The sequence below is a fragment of the Chaetodon auriga genome, chromosome 15 (assembly GCF_051107435.1).
Source record: "Chaetodon auriga isolate fChaAug3 chromosome 15, fChaAug3.hap1, whole genome shotgun sequence".
Classification (NCBI taxonomy): Eukaryota; Metazoa; Chordata; class Actinopteri; order Chaetodontiformes; family Chaetodontidae; genus Chaetodon; species Chaetodon auriga.
Window position 1 is genome coordinate 14791951 of NC_135088.1, and position 20297 is coordinate 14812247.

Consider the following 20297-nt stretch of genomic DNA (forward strand, 5'->3'; position numbering starts at 1 on the left):
CGTGTGACTCTGACATTGTGCAGAGACATATTTCTGATTTACAGATCAGTGGTATTCAGATGCATTCAAGATATTACTCACGTCAAAGTACAAAGTATCAAGAACAAAATGTACCTAACCTCATATCAAAAGTGAAAGTAAAAAAAGTGGCTCATCGCATGTTACCATCATCATGTATTATATTATTATTGGAATATTCTCTCTGATGCATTAAAGTACAAATAGCTTGTTATTATTGTGGTTCGTTGAAGTGAAGTTGCCTAAAACTATATTTTGCGTGCAGAAATAAACCAAAATATGTGCATTCATGCAGCGCATTGTGTCACATGTTCACTGCTCCTGTGATCAAACCCTGCGGACGGGTGCAAAAATGACACTTACTTCATTTCTGCCTTTATTCTGAAGCTTCTACATTTCACTTCCTCGTTGCTGTTGCGGTCCTCCCCTGCAGCGCCACCTGTGGGCCGCTTCTGCCGTGCTTCAGCTCGTCGTTGTGGAGAGGCGACGGAGGCGTCAGATACGACGGGCGCAGATTTGAAAGCGGCTGGGGTCTGCGCTGCGCTGCCGGAGCAGGAGGCTTGTTTTTGAGCCGGAGATGACAACGGACGGACACCAGGCGACACACCGCTGATGACTCGGAGATGGGACGCACACATTTGTCGTTTGCAGCGCTGCACACCGCCACGAAGCCTGCTTCATGGTACCGATGCCTTGCTTTCGATGACCCGCAGCACGCCGCTCGGACCGTGTAAACTGAACGGTAGGTTGGGATGAAGCTGCTGTTGATTATCAGAGTTTGGTCCGTTCACCTGCGCTGCATCGTCCTCTCTGCTCGTGCATGATTCACTGTCAAGTATCTACGCAGTTTTAATGCATGGGCTTCTGCTTCACATGCACACACGCAAGTGGTGTTAAAGCAAGTTAATGCAGTCGTAGCCTCCATCTCTGTGTTTCCTCCACGTATTCCTCAGTTATTACCTGTGTATGAAACAAGATGACTGACACTGACCGCTGCCTCTCGCAGGTTAAAGGGAGCTGACCTGCCCTGACTGACAGCCCTAATATTTCCATCTGGACCTGGTGATATGAGAGGCTCCGGGAGGCGGTGATGGAGCTCCGGGAGTTGGGCTGGCTGTGTCTGGTGGGTCTCTTCCTGGCCTCCTTGCTCATCGTGCTGGGATGGCTGCTCCAGTACTCCCTCACCCTGCTGCGGCTGCGGAGAGCCAGGAAGACAGGAGAGCAGGACGGGGGAGACCCAGGCTGGCAGCAGCTCTCCCTCATACAGCCCCACCACAGCTGGGCTAGAGGTGTGTGGAGCTTCCTGCTGAAGCTCCGCCCGGGCCGGGATGGAGGATCTGAGGACGGGGTTAAAGGCTTGCTGACCTCCCTGTTCTCCTTCAAGTCCTTCAGGGAGCACTGGCAGAGAACCTGGGTCAAAGCTCTGAATGAGCAAGCTTGCAGGCATGGGGTAAGTTCATCTGAGTGTTGCGGAGGTGTAGCTCCTCATATTGCAAAGGAATTGCTGAATAAACACAGTGTGAGTGTGTAGAAGAACACACCTGAAGTTACTCCACTGAGCAGAGGCATAGGTAGTTAAACAGAGGCTGATGCAGATGGTGTGTCCATGTGCGCTGGAAGTGTGCGTAGGCAGGAAGGTGGAGGTGTGGGAGTTGGAGTGTCTAATCTGTCAGAGAATGGGGGGCAGAGCCTTGCGTAACAGCTCTGAATCAATGCACAGAAGAGCAGAGAGGCAAGACCAGTCGGCGTAGCCACAGTGTGAACACCCACACCTCGTAAAAATAGCTTAGTACCCCGGCCTGTGGGGGGGAAATGGATGTGTTCGATCACAGAGGAACGGTTGTCTCACCTTTTCTCACAGCTCAGTTCATCAAATTGTACAGCCGGTCGTCTGGCATGTGTTCGAGGCTTATCATGAGCGAGTTCCTAAAGGTCCTTCTCCCTTTAAATTGTTCATTTGATCTGTGAATCAAAGTCTGCCACACAGTCAGATGTTTCCTATGAGCACTGCCCCCCACTCAGGAACTCTGTGTGTGTGTGTGTGTGTGTGTGTGTGTGTGTGTATGTTGAACGTAGCATGAGTTGGCGGGGCGTTCAAAGGGGTCAGATCAATCCTCAAACATCACTGGGTTTTGATTCATGAAGGGTCACCGCACCTTGGCTGATTGAAAGCCGTCCCTCAGATGTTCAAGCAAACGCTTTGGAGAAACGCTCATTGAGGGTCAGAGTTCAAGACAAATCTGCAACTTTTTTTAGATACTCTGCTCACGAATAGATATCAGACAGGAGTGAATCTAAAATATGACGTTGTTCCCCTTCATGTATCATCATTCAGAGTTACTGTATTGTGGAGATTTGATCATTGTGTGTTTTCTAGATGAACGATTCTGAACAAATCATAATTAAATGTATGTGTTGCGCTTTATCTGATGTAATACACATAAGTGGAACACAGTGAATAGCATTAACATTTACCTGACTGTGTACATTTGCTGTTTTGTCATGTATGTACAGTCTGTATTGGAAAAAATACTGTTGTTAATATCATGATTATGACTGCAACCATGTAAGTCAGCTCTACTAGTAATTAACTTAACTCTGCTGTTTTTGCTGATTTTTTTAACCTGTGGACACCAGGCTAGCCTTTTCCCTCTGTTTTCAGTTTTTATGCTAAGCTATGCTAACTGCCTGCTGCCCTCAGCTTCATAACAGTTGTACAAGTATGGGAGTGGACTTGATTGTCCCGTAAAGAAAGATCCAGAACTGTGGCCACTTCAAGTTTGTGGTTCTTCGTGTGAATCCTTCATGGTCAATGAGTCTGTGTGCATTTTCTCTGTGTGTGCAGCGTTAAGCCTGCTGAGCTTATATCTGTTTTCATCAAAGTGTTAATCATTTTCGTGCCAGAGGACAGAGCGGCACGATTCTTTGGAGCTGCTTGTCTTTGATGCGTGGTGGTAAATTGCCGTGTGCCAGCTTAGTTATCTTACAGTGGCCTAATTAGTTGATCCATTGTGACCTTCGTGCCTCTCAGTTACCAAGAAACTCCACAACATTGGTGTGAACCTCGGGTGAACTAGTGTTTAATGAGTTGGATTCCAGTTTGGTTCTTTGGTGGTCATATAAAGAACTGTGTTTAACACCTTGCCAGTCATGTCATAAAAATGAATCACAATATAAACTAGCTGTAGTTTAAACAGACTTTTGGCAGCGCTAAACGCAAAGATGCTGCTTTTAAGGGCTTGTTTTTTTAAAAAGGAGCACATTTTTTGCACATGTAGGTTCAGTCTGTGATGGCTGTTTGACCTTTGGGCTAATGAAATGCTTTAAAGGCCCAGCAGGTACAGGCCTTTTCCTCGGCAGCGGTAAGGCATATGCTGTTTATTGTAAGATAATTCTCCAGACTGGTTAAATGCGCCGGTGGAGGAGGAGGCTGAGACAAGCTGTCCGTGTCTGTGTGTCCATGTGGTGTTTAGTTTGTGAAGTGAGAGTGCGAGCCAAAGCTTCCCCAGCTCACCCATCACAATGAAATATCTGCTAGTCATTGTGTCTGCGTGCAGAGCAATCTGTTATTCTAAATGTGTCTGGGACGCATGCAAATCACTTGTGACTTCGTTTGTTAACGAAACTTTGAGCGCGACACTGAGATTTTAAATTCCAAACATGTCTTGTCAAATAGAAATACCTCGAGGGCTCAGTCGAGGAGTGATTGAGCGGACTGTCTTTGAATTTAAAGGTCACATGCTTGGTCTCCATATTGTCCTTTTAGCATCATACAGGTGCAACGAATGTGAAAGTGAGTGCTTGTAACATGTTGTAATAACCAGTCATCTCTGGCCCTTTGCCTGCATTGTTCAGACTCACACCTCATGCTTGCTTCTGGCTTTTCACCTGGAAACCTGACTGGAAAAACCTGCTGTGAGGGTTAGTAGCAAGTATTAAGTGGCCACAAGCGAGTCCCATTGCATTCTTTGCCTCTCACATACAGTAAGCACCCACCGCCTGCCAGGCACGTCGCTGCGGCCGCTTGGAAAACCGACCCGGAGACTTGCATTCCCCTCTCACTTGCATTTCATTAATTGTGTTTCTACAAAAACATGAGCTTCCCCAGAGAAACACGGCGCGATGAAGATACGGCTTCAGTGTCATCATGTGGGGATTAGCACAAATCCTTTATAGCATTAACCTAAGTACTTCTCCGGCATTTAAGATTGATGCTGACAGAGGTCTTTAAATAATTATGTTGAAATTTATCCCAATAAAGGCAAGTTGAATGGAAAGTTGGAGCTATAAACTAGATTCAGCGAAGCCGTTTCCTCTGCAGGCCCCATTATGTTTGCTCGAGCATTAGATTATATTGTTTTAATTATTTTTTACCTTTTATGTGAAGTTTTTAATTAGTTATTTGAAAAATGTATTTGTCTTACATGGCAGCGGTTCCGATGAGCCAGTAGCCGATTAGCTTAGCATAAAGAATAGATGCAGTGAACCCGACTGTGTCCAAAGATAATGACAAACCATCATCATTAACCTGTTAAATCTTTGTTTAATCCATACAAAAAACAAAACGTAAGAGCATGAAGTAGTGGTATTGTGACTTCCTGGTGCTCGTCCTCACCATCAGCCAGACTCCGAGACGGAAGAGTGGTATTGATGTTGTCATCTAGCTCGCAGCAGGAAGGGCAATAAGCATTTTCTCCCAAATGTCAATCTATTCCTGTAATCAAGACAATGATCAGCCTATTAATCAATCATGATAATAATCGTTAGTTGCTGCCCTAGGTCTATATCTGGTCATCATCAGCAACAATAAAGGCACATTAGGCCATTTTCTAATTGATTACAGAGACCAATAAATGAATTTGGAAGTCCCTCTGGTTCAGGTTCAGCTATTAGACCGAAGCCACTTCTCACATTCAATTCATCAGCATGTTCTGCTGTGGCTGATATGATACTGTGAGCAGATAGAAATGTGTCGAACAGAAAATCTATCCTATCACCATGCTGTAATAGAAAATCATGATATTGTGCTGCTGAACGAGAGTCTGTGGGCTCAGGGTGTGTGTCCTGGAGGGCAGCGTATCGTTGTTATCGCTAACTGCATCCAACGACCTCATGTCTCCTTCAGATGTAAGAAAACACCTCAGATTATCATAATGTAAACATATCTGCCTCGCCTTGTGGAAGGTCTTGCAATGAGTGCACAGGCAGCGTGAGCGCAGGTGCGAATGAATAGACAGGCCTGCACCAGCCACAGAAACTGTATTTTTTTTCCTTTTATTTGTATTTATTAATTGCTGTCGGACTGTAAAGAGAATTTCAACAAATATGACAAAAAGTCAGTCTGTTGTCAGTGACGTGAGTCAGTGGTTTTGCTCCTGTTAGAACTGTGGTAAACGTTTCAGAAAGTCTTACTAGATCCTGAGTTTTCCAGTTCGCTGCAGCATCTTATGTAGACAGTTGATGCTTAATTAAGAAATGATGTGGGAAGGGAGCTAATATGACATACAGACTGGTGTTGCCTGCTAATGTGACCTGTCACCTCAGGGTTTTAAAGACCGGGTCACTCTTAAGATCATTGTGAAACATGATATTGTTTTCAGGACCCTGTTTTCTGCACCAATGACATAAGCCATTGTATTCCAGTCACTGAGCGAGTCCAGCCTTTATTTGGGTGACGATCATCAGGGAGAAACAAAGTCATGACTAGACAAAAAAGTGCTTGAGGGTCTGTTTTTATTTATAAAGCTGTTCATAAAGCAGGGCTGCATCTCTGTGCTTGGTGCCATATCGCAATTTTGATTATTATGAAGGTTGCGTAAGAGTCAGTGGGCCACTGTCTGCAGTTTTGAATAGCACTCATTTCAGAAGTCTGGTTCGGCTGCTCTCGTCGATATTCTGTTCACTGCAGCAGACGGTGACGTAAGCCAGGAACCCTCCAATGCTGATGCGGGACTCTGTAAACACTGCTAGCTTACAGAACAGCTCATGCTGTCTCACTAATTTTGAGTGCCGTCAGTATGCTGTGCCCTCGTGGCAAAGGGAGACCCCGAGGGGAGACCTGACCCTGACCCCTGATGTCCAGTACTCAAAACAACAAGACGAGACTAAAACATGCTCCGGGGGCTGAATCCTGACAGGGAGGTTGGGAGTTGTCACATGAATACAGCGAACAGCAGCAGCAAATGGCAGACGTTAAATCATCGTTGTTTGGATTTATAGAGTCAAGGTGTCAGTGACGGTGGCCTGTTCGGCTTCTTCTTTGAAGACATTTAGTCAAAAGTTTACTATTTTTTATCTCCACAACTTAAAGTCCAAGAGGGCCGTGGACATGAGACACTCGGAGTGCTTGTCTTTAGATGTAGATCAGAGGAGACAGTTGCAACCACAGGGTGAAAAGCAGAGTGGTTCAGCGCTGCCCGTGCGTTGCAGCTGGGTTCTTAACATATCTGAAGACATGTCAAGTCTACCTCCGGTGAAATGATGATGACTTACATTGTTGCTAAGAAAACCCCCCTTCTCACTCTCCCTGTGTCCCTGTAATCCAAGGATTTGGCCTGAGGCTTCATTGCAGCTGGTCATATGCTGCAGTGTCAACAGAGGGACGTCCTCTTGCTGCACAAACACACACATTCATCCGTGTGTGTGCCAGTCCGCATGCTAGGTTAATTGATGCTGATTTCCATGGAGTTACTAGCTGATTAGATTTACTCGTATACCCATAAACACTTTATTGAGTGCAGTTAAGCATGATAATGATTAAGCTGTATATGTCCAAAGGTTGATATGCCAGAGAAAATAAACACACGGGCATCTTTTCGGCAGCATGAAAAGAACCTCCTGCACCTTTGGACAGCACTAATCCCACGATGCAGCTTGTTGCATGACTCAGTTGTTTATCCAGAGAAAATGTGTGTCTGCTGAAGTATTACCGCGGAAGTCTCGGGATATAATCTTGCTTTGGCAGGAGGACTTGATATGGAGCCACTCAGATGTCCCCGGCCGGATTAGTCTGTGGAGGAGGCTCGGAGGACTGGGCGGGTTGGCTTCCTCAGACCTGCACATCATAGTAGCTTCACCACAGTGTGTGCGCATCTGCAGCTGACACATGATGCCAAGCTGTCGTCATTGGGTTCAGTGGGTGCGAGAGGAAGACTATTAGAGCATAGGAGTGTGCATCTGCAGGGAAGGAAGCTCCCTGTCCATTCAAGATGTGCAATTATAAAGAGGCTGGTGATTAGCTTTAGGCCACAGTTCACTTCTTCCCTCTCTGACTGTGAACTGCCGGTAGATGATTAATGCCCTGTGATTTTGCTCAAGTAGATTTCCTCTCAACGACAGGGGACGTTAAGCACTCAGCGCTCATTTGCAGGAAGCTGACCTCAGTCACAGCAGCTGACGAGATTCAAATTCAGCAGCCAGTTTTACTTCAATGACCAAGTTTTACTTTGATGTTACAATCTCTGTGAGCTAAGGTTTTCATCGACAGGGCGGCTGCTTTGAAAATGGAGACACACTTCAGGCATTATTCTAATACGATATAGTACCTGAACCAGTTGCGAAGTGGAGCTAAATCTTAAATATTTAATATAGAAGTCTTATTCCATCTTGTTGTAATTTTAATGAAAGTGTTTAGTAGTTTTATGTGTAGACCAACAGTTAATTAAAACTCTGATGAGTAGGTTGGTTTGTTGGTTTCAGCAGGGACACTATGACCCAATTTATACCTGGTATTGAAATGCAATCTGATGTATAGTTGTTTATATAAGGATATTAGGCGTGTTAATGGGAGGCGTAAGTGCATCTTTTTTAGTGCGTTTTTTATGTGTAGGCTAAAACGTTCCCAATTTCAATTTAAATTCCAATCCATTAGTGTTAGATGCTTTGTTGTTTTGTAAAAGAAAAAAAAAAAACAATGTAACATTCGAAATAGCTTTTTCTGCACCACAAAGTTTGTACCTTTTTGTAGCCTGAACCTCAGATACTCGCTACGAAAGGAAAAGTCAGGAAAGGAAGATGAGGGTCAACAAAAGCCACAGGGGGAGTGTATTTCTGGTTGACCCACATGCTTTTGAGAGGCGCTCTGCCAGCTAGACCCAAAGGGGGCGACGCTGACAAACCTGAAGTGACACCACGGATGTCCTCAGGAACTGTCTCTCTCCAGAAATACCGTCCACACACACATACAGTTGAACAGTGGTGGTTCACGAGAACAAATTCGTGGTTATGCTCCTCGTTTTGCCCTCTCCATGACAATGTGAGCTCAGTAGCCTCTGCCAGGAGGATACACAACACCACAGAGCACCAGATGGCTACCTCAGAGGCCAAAATGTCTGAGTAAACTCCCTTTGAAGGAGTAGAAAAACATTACCCAGGTAAATATTCAAGGCTTTACCTTGAAGGTTTAAATTAGTATGTAATATTTAAATATTTTCCAACCATATTTCATTTCAGGGACATGATGCGTGATGACTGCACCATTCTGAGCAAGCCTCAAAGCATGTACGCTCCCAGCACTGTGGCAAACCCCAAATCATAGAACACTGGCATTCTAGTTCAGCCCAGAAAGTGATTCTTTGCAGGAAATGATATCAGCACCCCCTGGCAGAAACAACAAAGACTGAATATCTGATGACACAACCGTCTCTCGGGCATGCAAGACTTTGACTGGCAAGCCTGTGCTGCTGTGTGTCCTGAGGTTGTTCGCAAAAATATAAAGTTGTCAGTTCCTCTTCGTCATGGATTAGCATGTTTGACATAAAAAGCACAGATCTGTGCTGTAAATGTGCCATGACTCGTCCACAATAGAGGTATGGACTTGAGGGTTTTGGGTATGAAAATTGTAATCCTGGAGGGCGTCTGGCAGCCTATTGGTTAAAATGTGTTCCATGTAAGTGCAACATTGCTGGTTTGATTCCAGTGACAGACATCTATGCATATCATAGCTATAGACTGTGTAGAAAGTACACAAATATAACTATTTGTATACATGCGCGTATATTATATGCAGTTTATGGTCATGCTCCACTCTCTCTCCCCATAGTTCCTGTTTATATCAACACCATCAGATTTCTAATTAAGGCAGAATGTAGGAAAAATTATGCAAAATGTAATGTTATTTTGCTCTAAAGATGCTCACTTATGCAGACTGTAGGTGTCCCAAACAACACTGACACTCAGAATTATTTTCTCACAGCATTGTACCGACTAATTAGTCTCACTGCAAAGATGCCGGTGGGGTTTGACTGCAGTGAAAAACAAAAAAACCTTGAGCTTTGCACATCTACAAGCCACACACAATCAGAACCTTGTGATTAGCGGGTTTATCTAAAGCACTCCCAATCTGAAATACATCACATCATATTTGTTCTGCACTTTGGATGTAATGAACGGTTGGGTGACCAAGCAGTTTCAGAGGCTCCAGCCAACCGAGGTAAACACAGCCGGTTGTACGCTGTCATCATGTGACTGCGGTGTTGGTCCAGGGAAACTACGTAAGCTTGCAGTATTGCACTTGGCTTCCTGCCCTCCTGGCTGGAACACAGACACACACACACAGACACACACACACAGCAAACTTTGTTATATCATCCTCCCACCTCTGCCCCGCCTCCGCTGTTGTGTTTGATAGAGATTGGACTTGGACCTAGAGGAACATATGCCCTGACAATAGGGGATTTGTTTTCTCTCACTTGCATCTCCTGAGCCAGTTAAAGCCGTCTATTGAAACAGATCCTCTGGCACACTCACACTGTGATAGTAGGCCACTGGTGTTGCCACCGTTCTGGTGAATCTTTCCTTACAACCGTGACACTAATTCCTCTTGTTACGGATGTTGTCCAAGTCCGACACTCATACAGTAAAAGCTGCCATGCTGTGGGCATGACTAAGCATTGACTGATGCAGCCTTGATAATGGAGGCTGTTATGAGGCTGAGGCACGGTGTGCTCTGAGCAGCCTGATGGAGAGAGGGAAACCACCACTTCTGCATTATTACAGAAGCTCATATTGACTTCAACGCACTCCTTTCCACCCTTTAGTCAAACATATGTTGTCCTTTTTTCGCCAGTATCTTCAGGCACTATTCATCTGAGTGCACAAATCCACAGTGCCGCCTGGACTTAACCTCATGTTTGATGGCAACGTGGTCATTACAGCCATACTCATTACAAGAGTCTGTTTATCCATTCATGTATATACTCTGCAGATTTAACAGTTTCACCTTGTAATGTTGAGCCTTTGGCATGCATAATGTTGATTCAATCGCAAAAATCGCCTAAAGGAACATTTCTGTTCCTGCAAAAGACTGTGAGCTTGCTGTATGCTCTGATGTTGTTGTATAAGGATTGCATTGAATGCGAACGACGTGATCAGGACCACGTGTGAGTGATCATCCAATCACAGAACAAAGTTCAGTGCAGTTCTGATGTCAAATATGCTTAAAATTCATGACACTAACTAAGGATGAAGAAGGGCTGCAAACTGCTAACCAGCTGCATTAAAGGCTGCATCACTGCAGTACAAAATCTTTCATGTCATTGCCAAGTGTCTCTCCTCATTCTCTTATGTAATATTTAGGACATTTGTTCTCTTCATCTGTCTCCTCCAGAGCTCCATCCAGATCACTTTTGACAGCAGTCTCCAGTTAACTGCTGCCTCTGCCATAGATAGCGTGACCTGCGCTGACCAGTCGGCACACCGAATGGTAGGTAGTGTTTGTGGTTGATGTTTGTCACAGCTGCAACACATGCAGGGATTAGCTTCTAAAGGAGGCATCTTTAGTCAGCCACCCAGTACATTTTAACTGGAGCAACACAAAATCCTGGACTAAATATCTGTGTCAAGTCAAGTGAGATTCAGATGAAGACGTGGATTTTAATAGGCAAAGACAAGGTTCGTGTTCCCCCATCGCGGTATTGTCCTTTGTCAACCTCTTCTTGTTCAACAGGTCCTACACTGTAAATGCTGGGTGGACACGGTGACTTTTCCTGTGACGGTCACCCAGCAGTCACCCGCAGCCGTTTCCATGGACACCTATCAGATCACTATAGCACCAATGGTGACAAAGGTACAAAACGCACCTGGATTTTTGCACATTTGAGAGCAGGCCACTGAAACAAATGAGAAATGTCAGAGCATCATTTGCATTGTTTAGTCAGATATGTAAATTCACCTCTCGAAGATCACATGTAGTCCTGCCATGTCTGCCACTGAATGCGGAATCTTATATTTCACTAGTTATGAGAATCAGTAGCCTCTGTCTTATTTCAGTAATGCAAGCATTTATCAAAACAATTTTATGAACCCCGTTGCTTCCTGTCTCAGTGATGGCTGTTTTCTCTCTTTCTTTATGGATAATCATGTTGCAAGTGATTTTCTGCATGTCACACATTCCACCATCTACAATTATGAGAAACTTTTATTGTTGCACCTTTGCAGCATTTTCTGTGTCATAAAATAGCCCTGCCAAATGTTGCCTGGTGTTTCTTAAAGTAAATAATACAAAAATAATAATTTGTAATACTTGTAATATTCTTGTTCATAACTTCTCGTCTATTAAGCTGCTGTCTGCCCCTGCTCCCCCTATCTGTCTCCATCAGGTGGCGGTGTGTCTGGAGGAGGTGGAGGACGAGGGGCTGCTCATGTCCTGGACTCTTTCCAAGCAGCCATCGTTCACTTTGACCGTGTCTCCGTGCAAGCTGCAGAGACAGGTGACAACTTCTGATACGGATGCCACTGATATGACATGTCGGCCTCGTGCAGTCAGCAGAAGCCTCAGTTCTGAGACTGTTTAGAGTTTTAAGAGACTGAAAGGTTGCATGCATTCAAAAAAGGAGGCACACAGTATGCAAATGTTTTTCTGAGACTGACTCCATAAATCTCAGTCAACATGTAATGTTTTGCATGTGAGTCACTTTCCACCCCATTAATCTCATCGTGAGTCATGAAGGAAAAAGCCGCTCTTGAATATTGTTGCATAAATGAGCTTGTCATTTAATTCATTTTGTCTGAGAAGGCAACAAAGTCAATAAATTAAGGAAAAAAACAAGTATTGAGCTAAGGAAATTGTTTTCATTACTGAAGACAGCTCTCATGGATATGCACTCAATATGAAAACAAGAATATAAAAGTCTAAATTGCATGTTTTGTAGTCAAGGCAAGCCCCAGTTTGTGTTCATAATTCAGTTTATTAACCTCTGCTGCCACAACACATATTGGTTTATCATCAGAGTGGAATCATTTGCTTCTTTGTCTTCTCAGGGCGCTGAGGGTGAGGCGGACCTGGACATGATTAAAGGACTGATAGAGGATACTCTGTTCAGCACTCAGCCAGCCATGGTCCTCAACCTCAAGACTTGTGCGTCCAGTCCCATGGTGAGAAATGTGTTTTTTTTCCCTTTGCAGCAGTAAGACAAAGAAAAAGGACCGAAATAGATAAGCTGCTATGACTGAAGGCTGTATGATAGATCCTGGCCTTAATCTGAAGGCCAGGAAAGCCTCTATAATACCTCTGCTGAAAGTTACTAATATTCTTATCAATGCAGATTCTGGCCATCACTCCATTCTTGTACTGTTAGACTGGTCTGCCACCCTTGACACGATTGATCACACCGTCATGCTGGATAGACTAAAGCACTTTGGCAGCGTAGATGGAACTGCCCTCAGACGGTTTTCCTCATGAGATCTTTCCGGGTGATTATTGATGATTTTGTCTCTTCGGGGGCTCATTGTGGGGTACCACAAGGTTCAATCCTTGGTCCCATCTTGTTCAGTTTGTATATGTTCCCCCTGTTAGGCTTTCACCTTAAATATTTTTCAGGACTTAAAGATGCAGACCGGAGATGATATTCAAACAAACAAAATAATTGATTTTTACAATAAATGCGAACAAATGGTGCACTCACAAGGAGTGGAGAACACAAACAAAAAACGCACTCTCTCAGAGCGGAACAAGAAAGTAACAAAAGAACACGACTGGACGGGTTGAGGCTCAACAAACGCTGGACATGGCTGGCAGACAACTGGGAACAAACTAGGAAATCACAGAAAGATCACGACAATCTGCCAACAGGTAGAGCCGAGAGCCATCCTTAAATACCCAGCACTAGGCGGAGCCACCTGAGTGCAAGGACACACCCAGCTTCAGACAGACTATTAACACTAAGGGAAAAGGGAAAAGGAACAAAGAAAAAAAAAAAACGAACACCCCGTTGGTCAAATCATTTGTCAGGTTCAGATTGTTGCCTGTGATTGTTATGCAGATGCATAAGATTTAGACCAAGATTAACAACAGTTGTTCTTAAATGTCCCACAGTCCAGACTCAAAACAGTGCTTTAGTTCCAGTACTGTGAAACTGCCTCCGCCTCACTCTCAGGTTAGCTGAGTCTGTACCACATTTTAGAAACTTTATAAAAACCTCCTTGTGTAGGCTGGCGATTTTTACAAGGTGTTGCTTGCATTTCTTGTTTGTTTTGCCTTTTAAATTCAGTTTTATTTGTTATATTGCTTTTTTGTTGAGTTTCTGTTTACGTTTCATGAATTGTACTTTTTCTTGTTGTTGTCATGCTGTGTACTCATGCGTTCATAAAGTTGACTCGAACCCTCTTTCTGCACACTCCCAGGCTTCCAAGGACCATCTGTCGGTGGGATTGAACCCTGCCCCCCAGAGCGTTTTGGTGAGACGACTACTGCTCCGGCAGCTCAGGGCGACCTTAACTAAAGGTCAGATATTCACTCTCAGCGTCAGATCATTTCCGTCCAGCTTCCTGCTGATTGCCGAGGTCCCACTGTGTTGCTGTGCGTTTGCAGGTCAGTGGTCTCGATCAGGGGAGCTGTGCTGTGTCCTGAACCTGGACCAACCCTCCACAGAGAGGACAACCCGCTTCCTGTCCGTGCCCAGCAACGCCAGCGCCCCACTGGAATGGAGTGAAGAGCTTACTCTGTAAGACGGCATCTGCAGTGTCAAAGCTGCTGTTGTGTCATGATCGTGTACGTTTGTGTCAACATTAAAGGGTCTGAAAGTATTTTTTCTCAGTCAGCTTCAGGTGCTTCGCTGGGAAAAGTGGGTGGTGAGGGTGGTGTCATCATTTCTGTGCACCAATCAGGATTTCACAGCAGTCATGAAATCTCTTCTAAAGGTCAACATTCAGAGCCAGGTTTTATCACATCAAGGCTAACCTAAAACAATGGGTTGCGGGTGAGGCCAAGCTAATTCTCTGAGGAAGGAAAAGAGACATTGAAACTGCCATTGAATTTCTGCACAGTTGTAGATAAAGATTAGGCTACAATAATATTGTTAATATTTTACTATTTGCCACACACACAAAGAGAGGCACACACTTGTATTAAGAAGGAGGTCTAGCAGCAGTCTGACAGCACCGTAAATTAGATTTATATAACCACAATAACAAAAAAATCTATTTTGGCTCTAATACTATTATAGTATATTACTCAAGTTGCTAGAAAAAAGATCACATTAAGTATCTGCATCATTGCTATTGCTTTCAGCCTAAAGGCACAACTATTATTTCATCATTATTTTATGCCTTTATTGGATTAGCCTGCTGCCTACATGCGTTTGTGTTGAAGAAACTGACAGATTTCATTTAAAAAAATAAAAAAATGCTAACATATTTAATTCAATATATCACTTATTCATATTGAGGATTTTGTTCAAGGACTTTAAGATTTTTTTAGGTGATGATGTCATAAAATGTGACGACAGATATTCGAAGCCTCACTGAAAAACCTCAATAGAAGCTGTGAATGTAACAAAATGACCAGTCCAGTTTAACTCTGACACAGTTGTTTCCTGTCTGTTGAAGGGAGCTGGGCCTAGAAACCAAAGAGCTGAGAGTAAGACTTCTGGAGCGGAATGGCAAACGGGAACGTAAGGCATTTCTTGATAGCAATTTACTATTGGCTGCTGTTCAGAAACCTGATCAGCAGTAATGTTTCAACTGCTTAAGCAAAATCATCTATGCCTGAAATGCACTGCTGGCAGGCTCCCTGGAATAATCTTTGTTAGCGTTTTTTGGGATGTACGACATGTCAGGGGATGCTGTCGTTGTGGCCTCAGAACATTTAAGGAACAGCTTTCATCCCGTTTGTACAAATATGTGAAGACTTTGTTTTTGTTTTAAATCTGGATAGAATTCCTGCCTGGTCACGCCTCCATCGTCCTGGACCCGCGGTGCAAAGTTCCTACTGGACAACATGTACTGTCAATAAGCCCCGGCCACGGCTTGGCACCAAACGCGACTGTCACAGCAGAGGTGAGCGACAAGATGCAGCACATTTCTGTAAAATGATGGAAAACTCTGTCAAAGCCATTTTTATGCTATGAAGTGTGCAGTTACATCACAGTTCATTATCTAACACCAGGCAAGCTGGAGTGAAACAAAGATTCACGACGAAAGGAGCAGCAGTGTTGTGTAACAGCTGATACATTGTCATGCCTGAATTTAGCCAACTTGTTGCCATTGTTTTTCTTTTTTCCATCTCCATATTTCTCCATAACATCTGCTTTATCTCTGCAGGCTGACATTTCATGTTGATACGTCCCCTCCTCTCCTGTAACTCTCCTGCAACCTCTCATACCTACACTGATTAGTCATCTGAAATTGTCTCTGCAGGTCCAGATGTCAGTTTAAATAAAGTGCCCACCTCTTAAATAAAGTGCACTCTTTCTAATGAAGTGCCCATCCCCTTTACACATTCTATTTGCTAATTGAAAAGTTCATTTTTTTTTTTTTTTTTTTTTACTCCTCCAGCTGCTGTATGTGGAAACAGAGGAGCCTTGCAGCGGCCACAATGCTTTGCCACTTCGCTCCTCACTCACACCCACCAAGAAAGTCGATGTGGACAGAACCATCATGCCAGATGGAACCATCGTCACCACCGTCACCACCGTCCAGTCTCGAATCAAACTGGAACGCAGTCCAGGTAAACGCACAGAGTGAAGTATTGTGCCAGGTTTGGTGTGCAATGGGAGATAAAGGAATGCTGTGATGATATTAACAATGACTTAAAATAGTTGCAATGTCTCTCAGGTGAATCTCCTTTGCGTTCGCCGTCCAAAGTGGAGGTGACTGAGAAGAAACCCACCATCCTGTCAGACGGCAGAGGCAGTCCCCACTCCAGCAGTGAGTTCAGAGGCCAGACGTTGTTTTACATAACAAATGCAAAGTAGGATAAGCAGCAAGCTGCAGTGTAACACGAGATTAGAGGAATGCACTTTTCAGTACGCATCATGCACTCTCTGTGCAGGTACTCCTGTGCAAAAACCTTAATGTTTTCCAACAGGCTTACTCAAGGACACGACTTGCTTATAAAAAACAGAGTACCCAAAAAGTCTGAGAAACACAGCAATGTTTGGCACATTTAACAATATGCTACATGAGTTCTCATAAAATAGTGTTCTCTTAGTTTGATACAATACAGTTTTTCTTCTATATTTCTATAGGATAGTGCTGAGCTACATACAGTATTTGTGTTTTTGTTACTCAGAGAGCAGCCGCCTCTCCAATGGCCTTGATCCCGTTGCAGAGACGGCCATTCGGCAGCTGACAGAGTCCGCCTCCAAAGCAGCTCGGAAGACACCAACAAAGAGGAGCACGCTGATCATCTCGGGCGTGTCAAAGGTCAGACAGCGGAAACCGTGTCAAACATAGTGTCTTGTTGAATGTGTGCCATCACAGGTAAAACAAAACTGAGGCAGCGAGCCAGTTGTCTGCCGTGACACTTATTTCAGTGCTGTTGTTTCGGTTTGAAGGCTTTGTTCATCAGTGGGATGTCAGCGACACGCACGGCTATTTTTGTTTTTGATGATTGACATACCATTCAGGAAAACGTACTTTTAAGGAATCTGAAGTACAGTGACATGGAGCCAGGCACAGTGACTCTGATCTAAATTTGGTCCACAGTCACAGCCCCCCATTGGGCCACATTATACTGGAATGTGAGTCTTCTGTCCTGATTTTAGCCACAAAGCCTTTAGAAATGTATTCAGTGCAGGAGGCTACGCTTGAAACCTGACACAAAAGGCACTGGAATGTGCAGCTATCATGATGTTGAAAGTGTAGAAATGATTGCAGATAATATAATGTGTTCACACTTCTGTTACTCTTTTTATGTCTAATATAACCCCTTCATTAATTGTTCTAAAATTTGTAAAAGGACATATTTTGATCGGACATTTAACACTCATCAGGTTCCGCTGTCAGAGGACGACTGTGTGTTATCAAGTGGCTACGCTGCAGCCATGGACGCAGCCATGCACGGCAACCATTACGGCTCGGGGCATCACCAGGACCCAGATGAAACCACACCCTCGGACGTGTCGGAGCGTCCATCTGTGGACGATGTGGAATCAGATACTGGTTCCACCGGTGCCTTGGAAACCCGCAGTCTCAAGGACCATAAAGGTAGCGCAGTGGTCATAGTTTGCTGCTTGGTGTAATGTTTTATGCTAATTGTAGAAGAACAATATTAAGCCATTTAAATATTGTTTTTGCTAAATGATTGATTGCATGTCAGCGAAGCATACATTTTAAGTATGTAAGATGGGTTTTTATTTTCAGAACTCACTGCTGTTCTATTAAACAGTACAGTATATTTCACATGCAAGCAACTCTTTTATAGCCTTATATAACATCAAATCTTCAGTAGAGCGATGAGTGATTCACAGGCCGTACAACATGGCTGACTCTTAAGTGCTGCTAGTGCCCTCTGGAGGCCGCACTGCAGCATACACCCAACAGACCAAAGTGACTTTGAATGTGTCAGTGCTAAATTCAGTTTGCTTGTCAATTAGATAAGGGAGCTATCTCCTGAATGTAGTGAATAACTCCATAAAACTAATAGTTGGATGATCGGTTGATGCTTTTCAACAAGGTCCCAATACTGCAATCATGGATTGCCACTTAACTACAGGAATGTATTTCATCTGCTTCCTCTAGTTGGCTTTCTACAGAGTGGGTCGAAGCTGTTGTTCCGCAGAAGACATCGAGAGAAGGAGCCCTGCCTTAGCCAATCCCACGAAGACATCTCCAACATGGGCAATAACTTTGCTGCTGCCGCTGCTAGCAGCCGCAAGAAGTCAGGCAGCTTCTCCCGGCGTCTCATCAAACGCTTCTCTTTCCGCTCGTCAGGCAAATCAAAAGGCAAAGCCACTGCTACCAACGGAGGAGCGAGCTCGCTGGATAACTGATCACTACTGTTAGGGTTGGACATGGGTCATCCTGACTGTGACAGGATTGGTGTAAGGCCTCTGTTATTACTGTCAGAAGGACAACTAAACCTTGCAAGAGTCCAGTCTTTGACAGGTCGAACACCCCAGGCGGGTGATCGCCTGTACAACTTGAAAGGAGGATACCTCTGAGAGGGCTTTTTCCTCTGGAGAGAAATTACTGCACCTTCAGGAAAGAAGTCATGTTTCATCACATCATTGATGTTAAAATGTGATTATGAAGTCTGTTTCTTTTGAGGAGAAATCTGCTGCTCGGTGAGAAGAAGGTTAAAATGAAATGTCCTGTTCCCTGTTTGAACACACACGATAGCTGGAGTGTTTGACTGGGACTGATGGTGGGAACGCTCTTAAACTATTTATTAATGATAGACAATGCCAGTATGATGCTGTTGGTTGCACTTTGGACTAAAGTTTTTTAATTCCTGGGTTGTATAAAGATAATTTATTATTATGTGGTTCTCATGAAACAAGTGCTATTCACCCCCCCCCCCCAAAAAAAATTCATCGTAGTTGCATTACCTTGTAAAATAGAGACATGCTGTGTGTTTTCCCATGCAAATGTAATTTTAAGCACATAGTTTTTAAGTAAGTTAACAAAAATCAGTCTTAAACTAGCTGTAAAATCCATTCATAATTGCATATACATTGGTTTTAGAATGTTGTTCAATGTTGTATCTTAAATAAGACGCAGTAAAGAATTACACATTTATTGTACTTTTTGTTTCATAAAGGTACTTTCTGTGGAATATCATGATGTATTTCAGTTTGCTTTCAAAACTTCGACCAGCCAGGATCTCTAGCAGACTCCTCAAGCTGCCAATGAGCTTAAGTTTTTTTTAAATTCTGACATTTTTCTGTCAATTAAAAAAAAAATAAACAAACCTCAGTTTGTTCGAGACCTCAGTTGATGCTCATATTGACTTTTCATGATTGCAATAACTGTCATTACTGTGCAGCAAGATTGCATGTATTGTGTGAAATGCCTCATTTGGGTTTCAGGCAAAATCATTTGCAGGAAATGCTGACGTGATCAGCTCATAATCATAAGCTAAACATAGCAAAACCTATACCATATTAACATTTAGGAGCATTATCATACTGCATTTCTTTTTTAATAAATTTGAGTCTCATATGAGTATCAACAGTTCTGTAGTTTATATTGGGAAATAAATGGAACTTAGAGGTCTCAAGAAGTGTTCAGAGATGCTCTGCTGCGGCATCGCGAGCAATAGGATCGTCAAAGTTACGACAAGGTGATGAGTAAAGTGGACACTCTCAGGGCTGGAAGTGAAATTGCTACAAGCAGCTAGAGATATGAGGAAACCTGCTGCATCCTTCAGGCAAACAGCACCAGTATGTAAAAATGTATGTACATTTTTGGACATTTGTGTTTTGTCAGAGAAAATTAAATATCTTTTAACTGACTGCAGTAATTGTGGGACTTTGGAGCAACCAAATTAAATGATTTTGATTGAATTTTCAGGTTTATTCACATCAATAAAAGGATAGCTATTCAAATGGATGACAGGTGGAGCCACTGTTATCAAAAGGACTCTGGTGGACACGTACATGTGCTTCACAAAACTCCAACCAAGTCAAAATGCTGAAGAAATGAACAAAGCCACTTCATTGTCTAAAGGCACATTATATATAGTATATATGGCTGGAATGTGAAACTGAAAGCGGCTGTGAAATTTAAAATATGTATGATTTCTGTTGTTATATTTGAAATGTTTAACTTATTGCAAATAAATTATTTTTGAAGCATCACCTACAAGTCTGTACCTGACTTTTACCTGTACTATGGCAATTTTATTAGGATTTTTTGGAGGTAAATGCAATATTCAAGATTGCTTTTAGATTCAAGATTGCTTTTATTGTCATTGAGCATGGACATGTCAATGAAATTTGCATTGCAACCCCCATGTAGAAAGAAAAGATAATAAAATAAGATAAAATAAAATGAGATATATATGTTTGTGTAGAGTTACTCAGGTTGAAATGACCCCACAATGTCAGTTTAAAAGGCAG

At 43.3% G+C, this 20297-nt stretch overlaps 1 protein-coding gene across 1 annotated transcript; it reads left to right on the top strand.

Moving 5' to 3' along the window:
* Positions 1–375: 375 nt before the first annotated feature.
* On the top strand, positions 376–20036 carry c2cd2l (c2cd2 like). The gene is made up of 15 exons (XM_076749691.1): positions 376–760; positions 1025–1468; positions 10625–10720; positions 10964–11083; positions 11616–11726; positions 12277–12390; positions 13639–13738; positions 13826–13958; positions 14842–14906; positions 15170–15291; positions 15790–15961; positions 16069–16161; positions 16526–16659; positions 17229–17442; positions 17977–20036. The coding sequence occupies exons 2-15, from the start codon at positions 1109–1111 to the stop codon at positions 18225–18227; spliced, it is 2085 nt and encodes a 694-aa protein (XP_076605806.1). The 5' UTR covers positions 376–760; positions 1025–1108; the 3' UTR covers positions 18228–20036.
* The last annotated feature ends 261 nt before the right edge of the window (positions 20037–20297 follow it).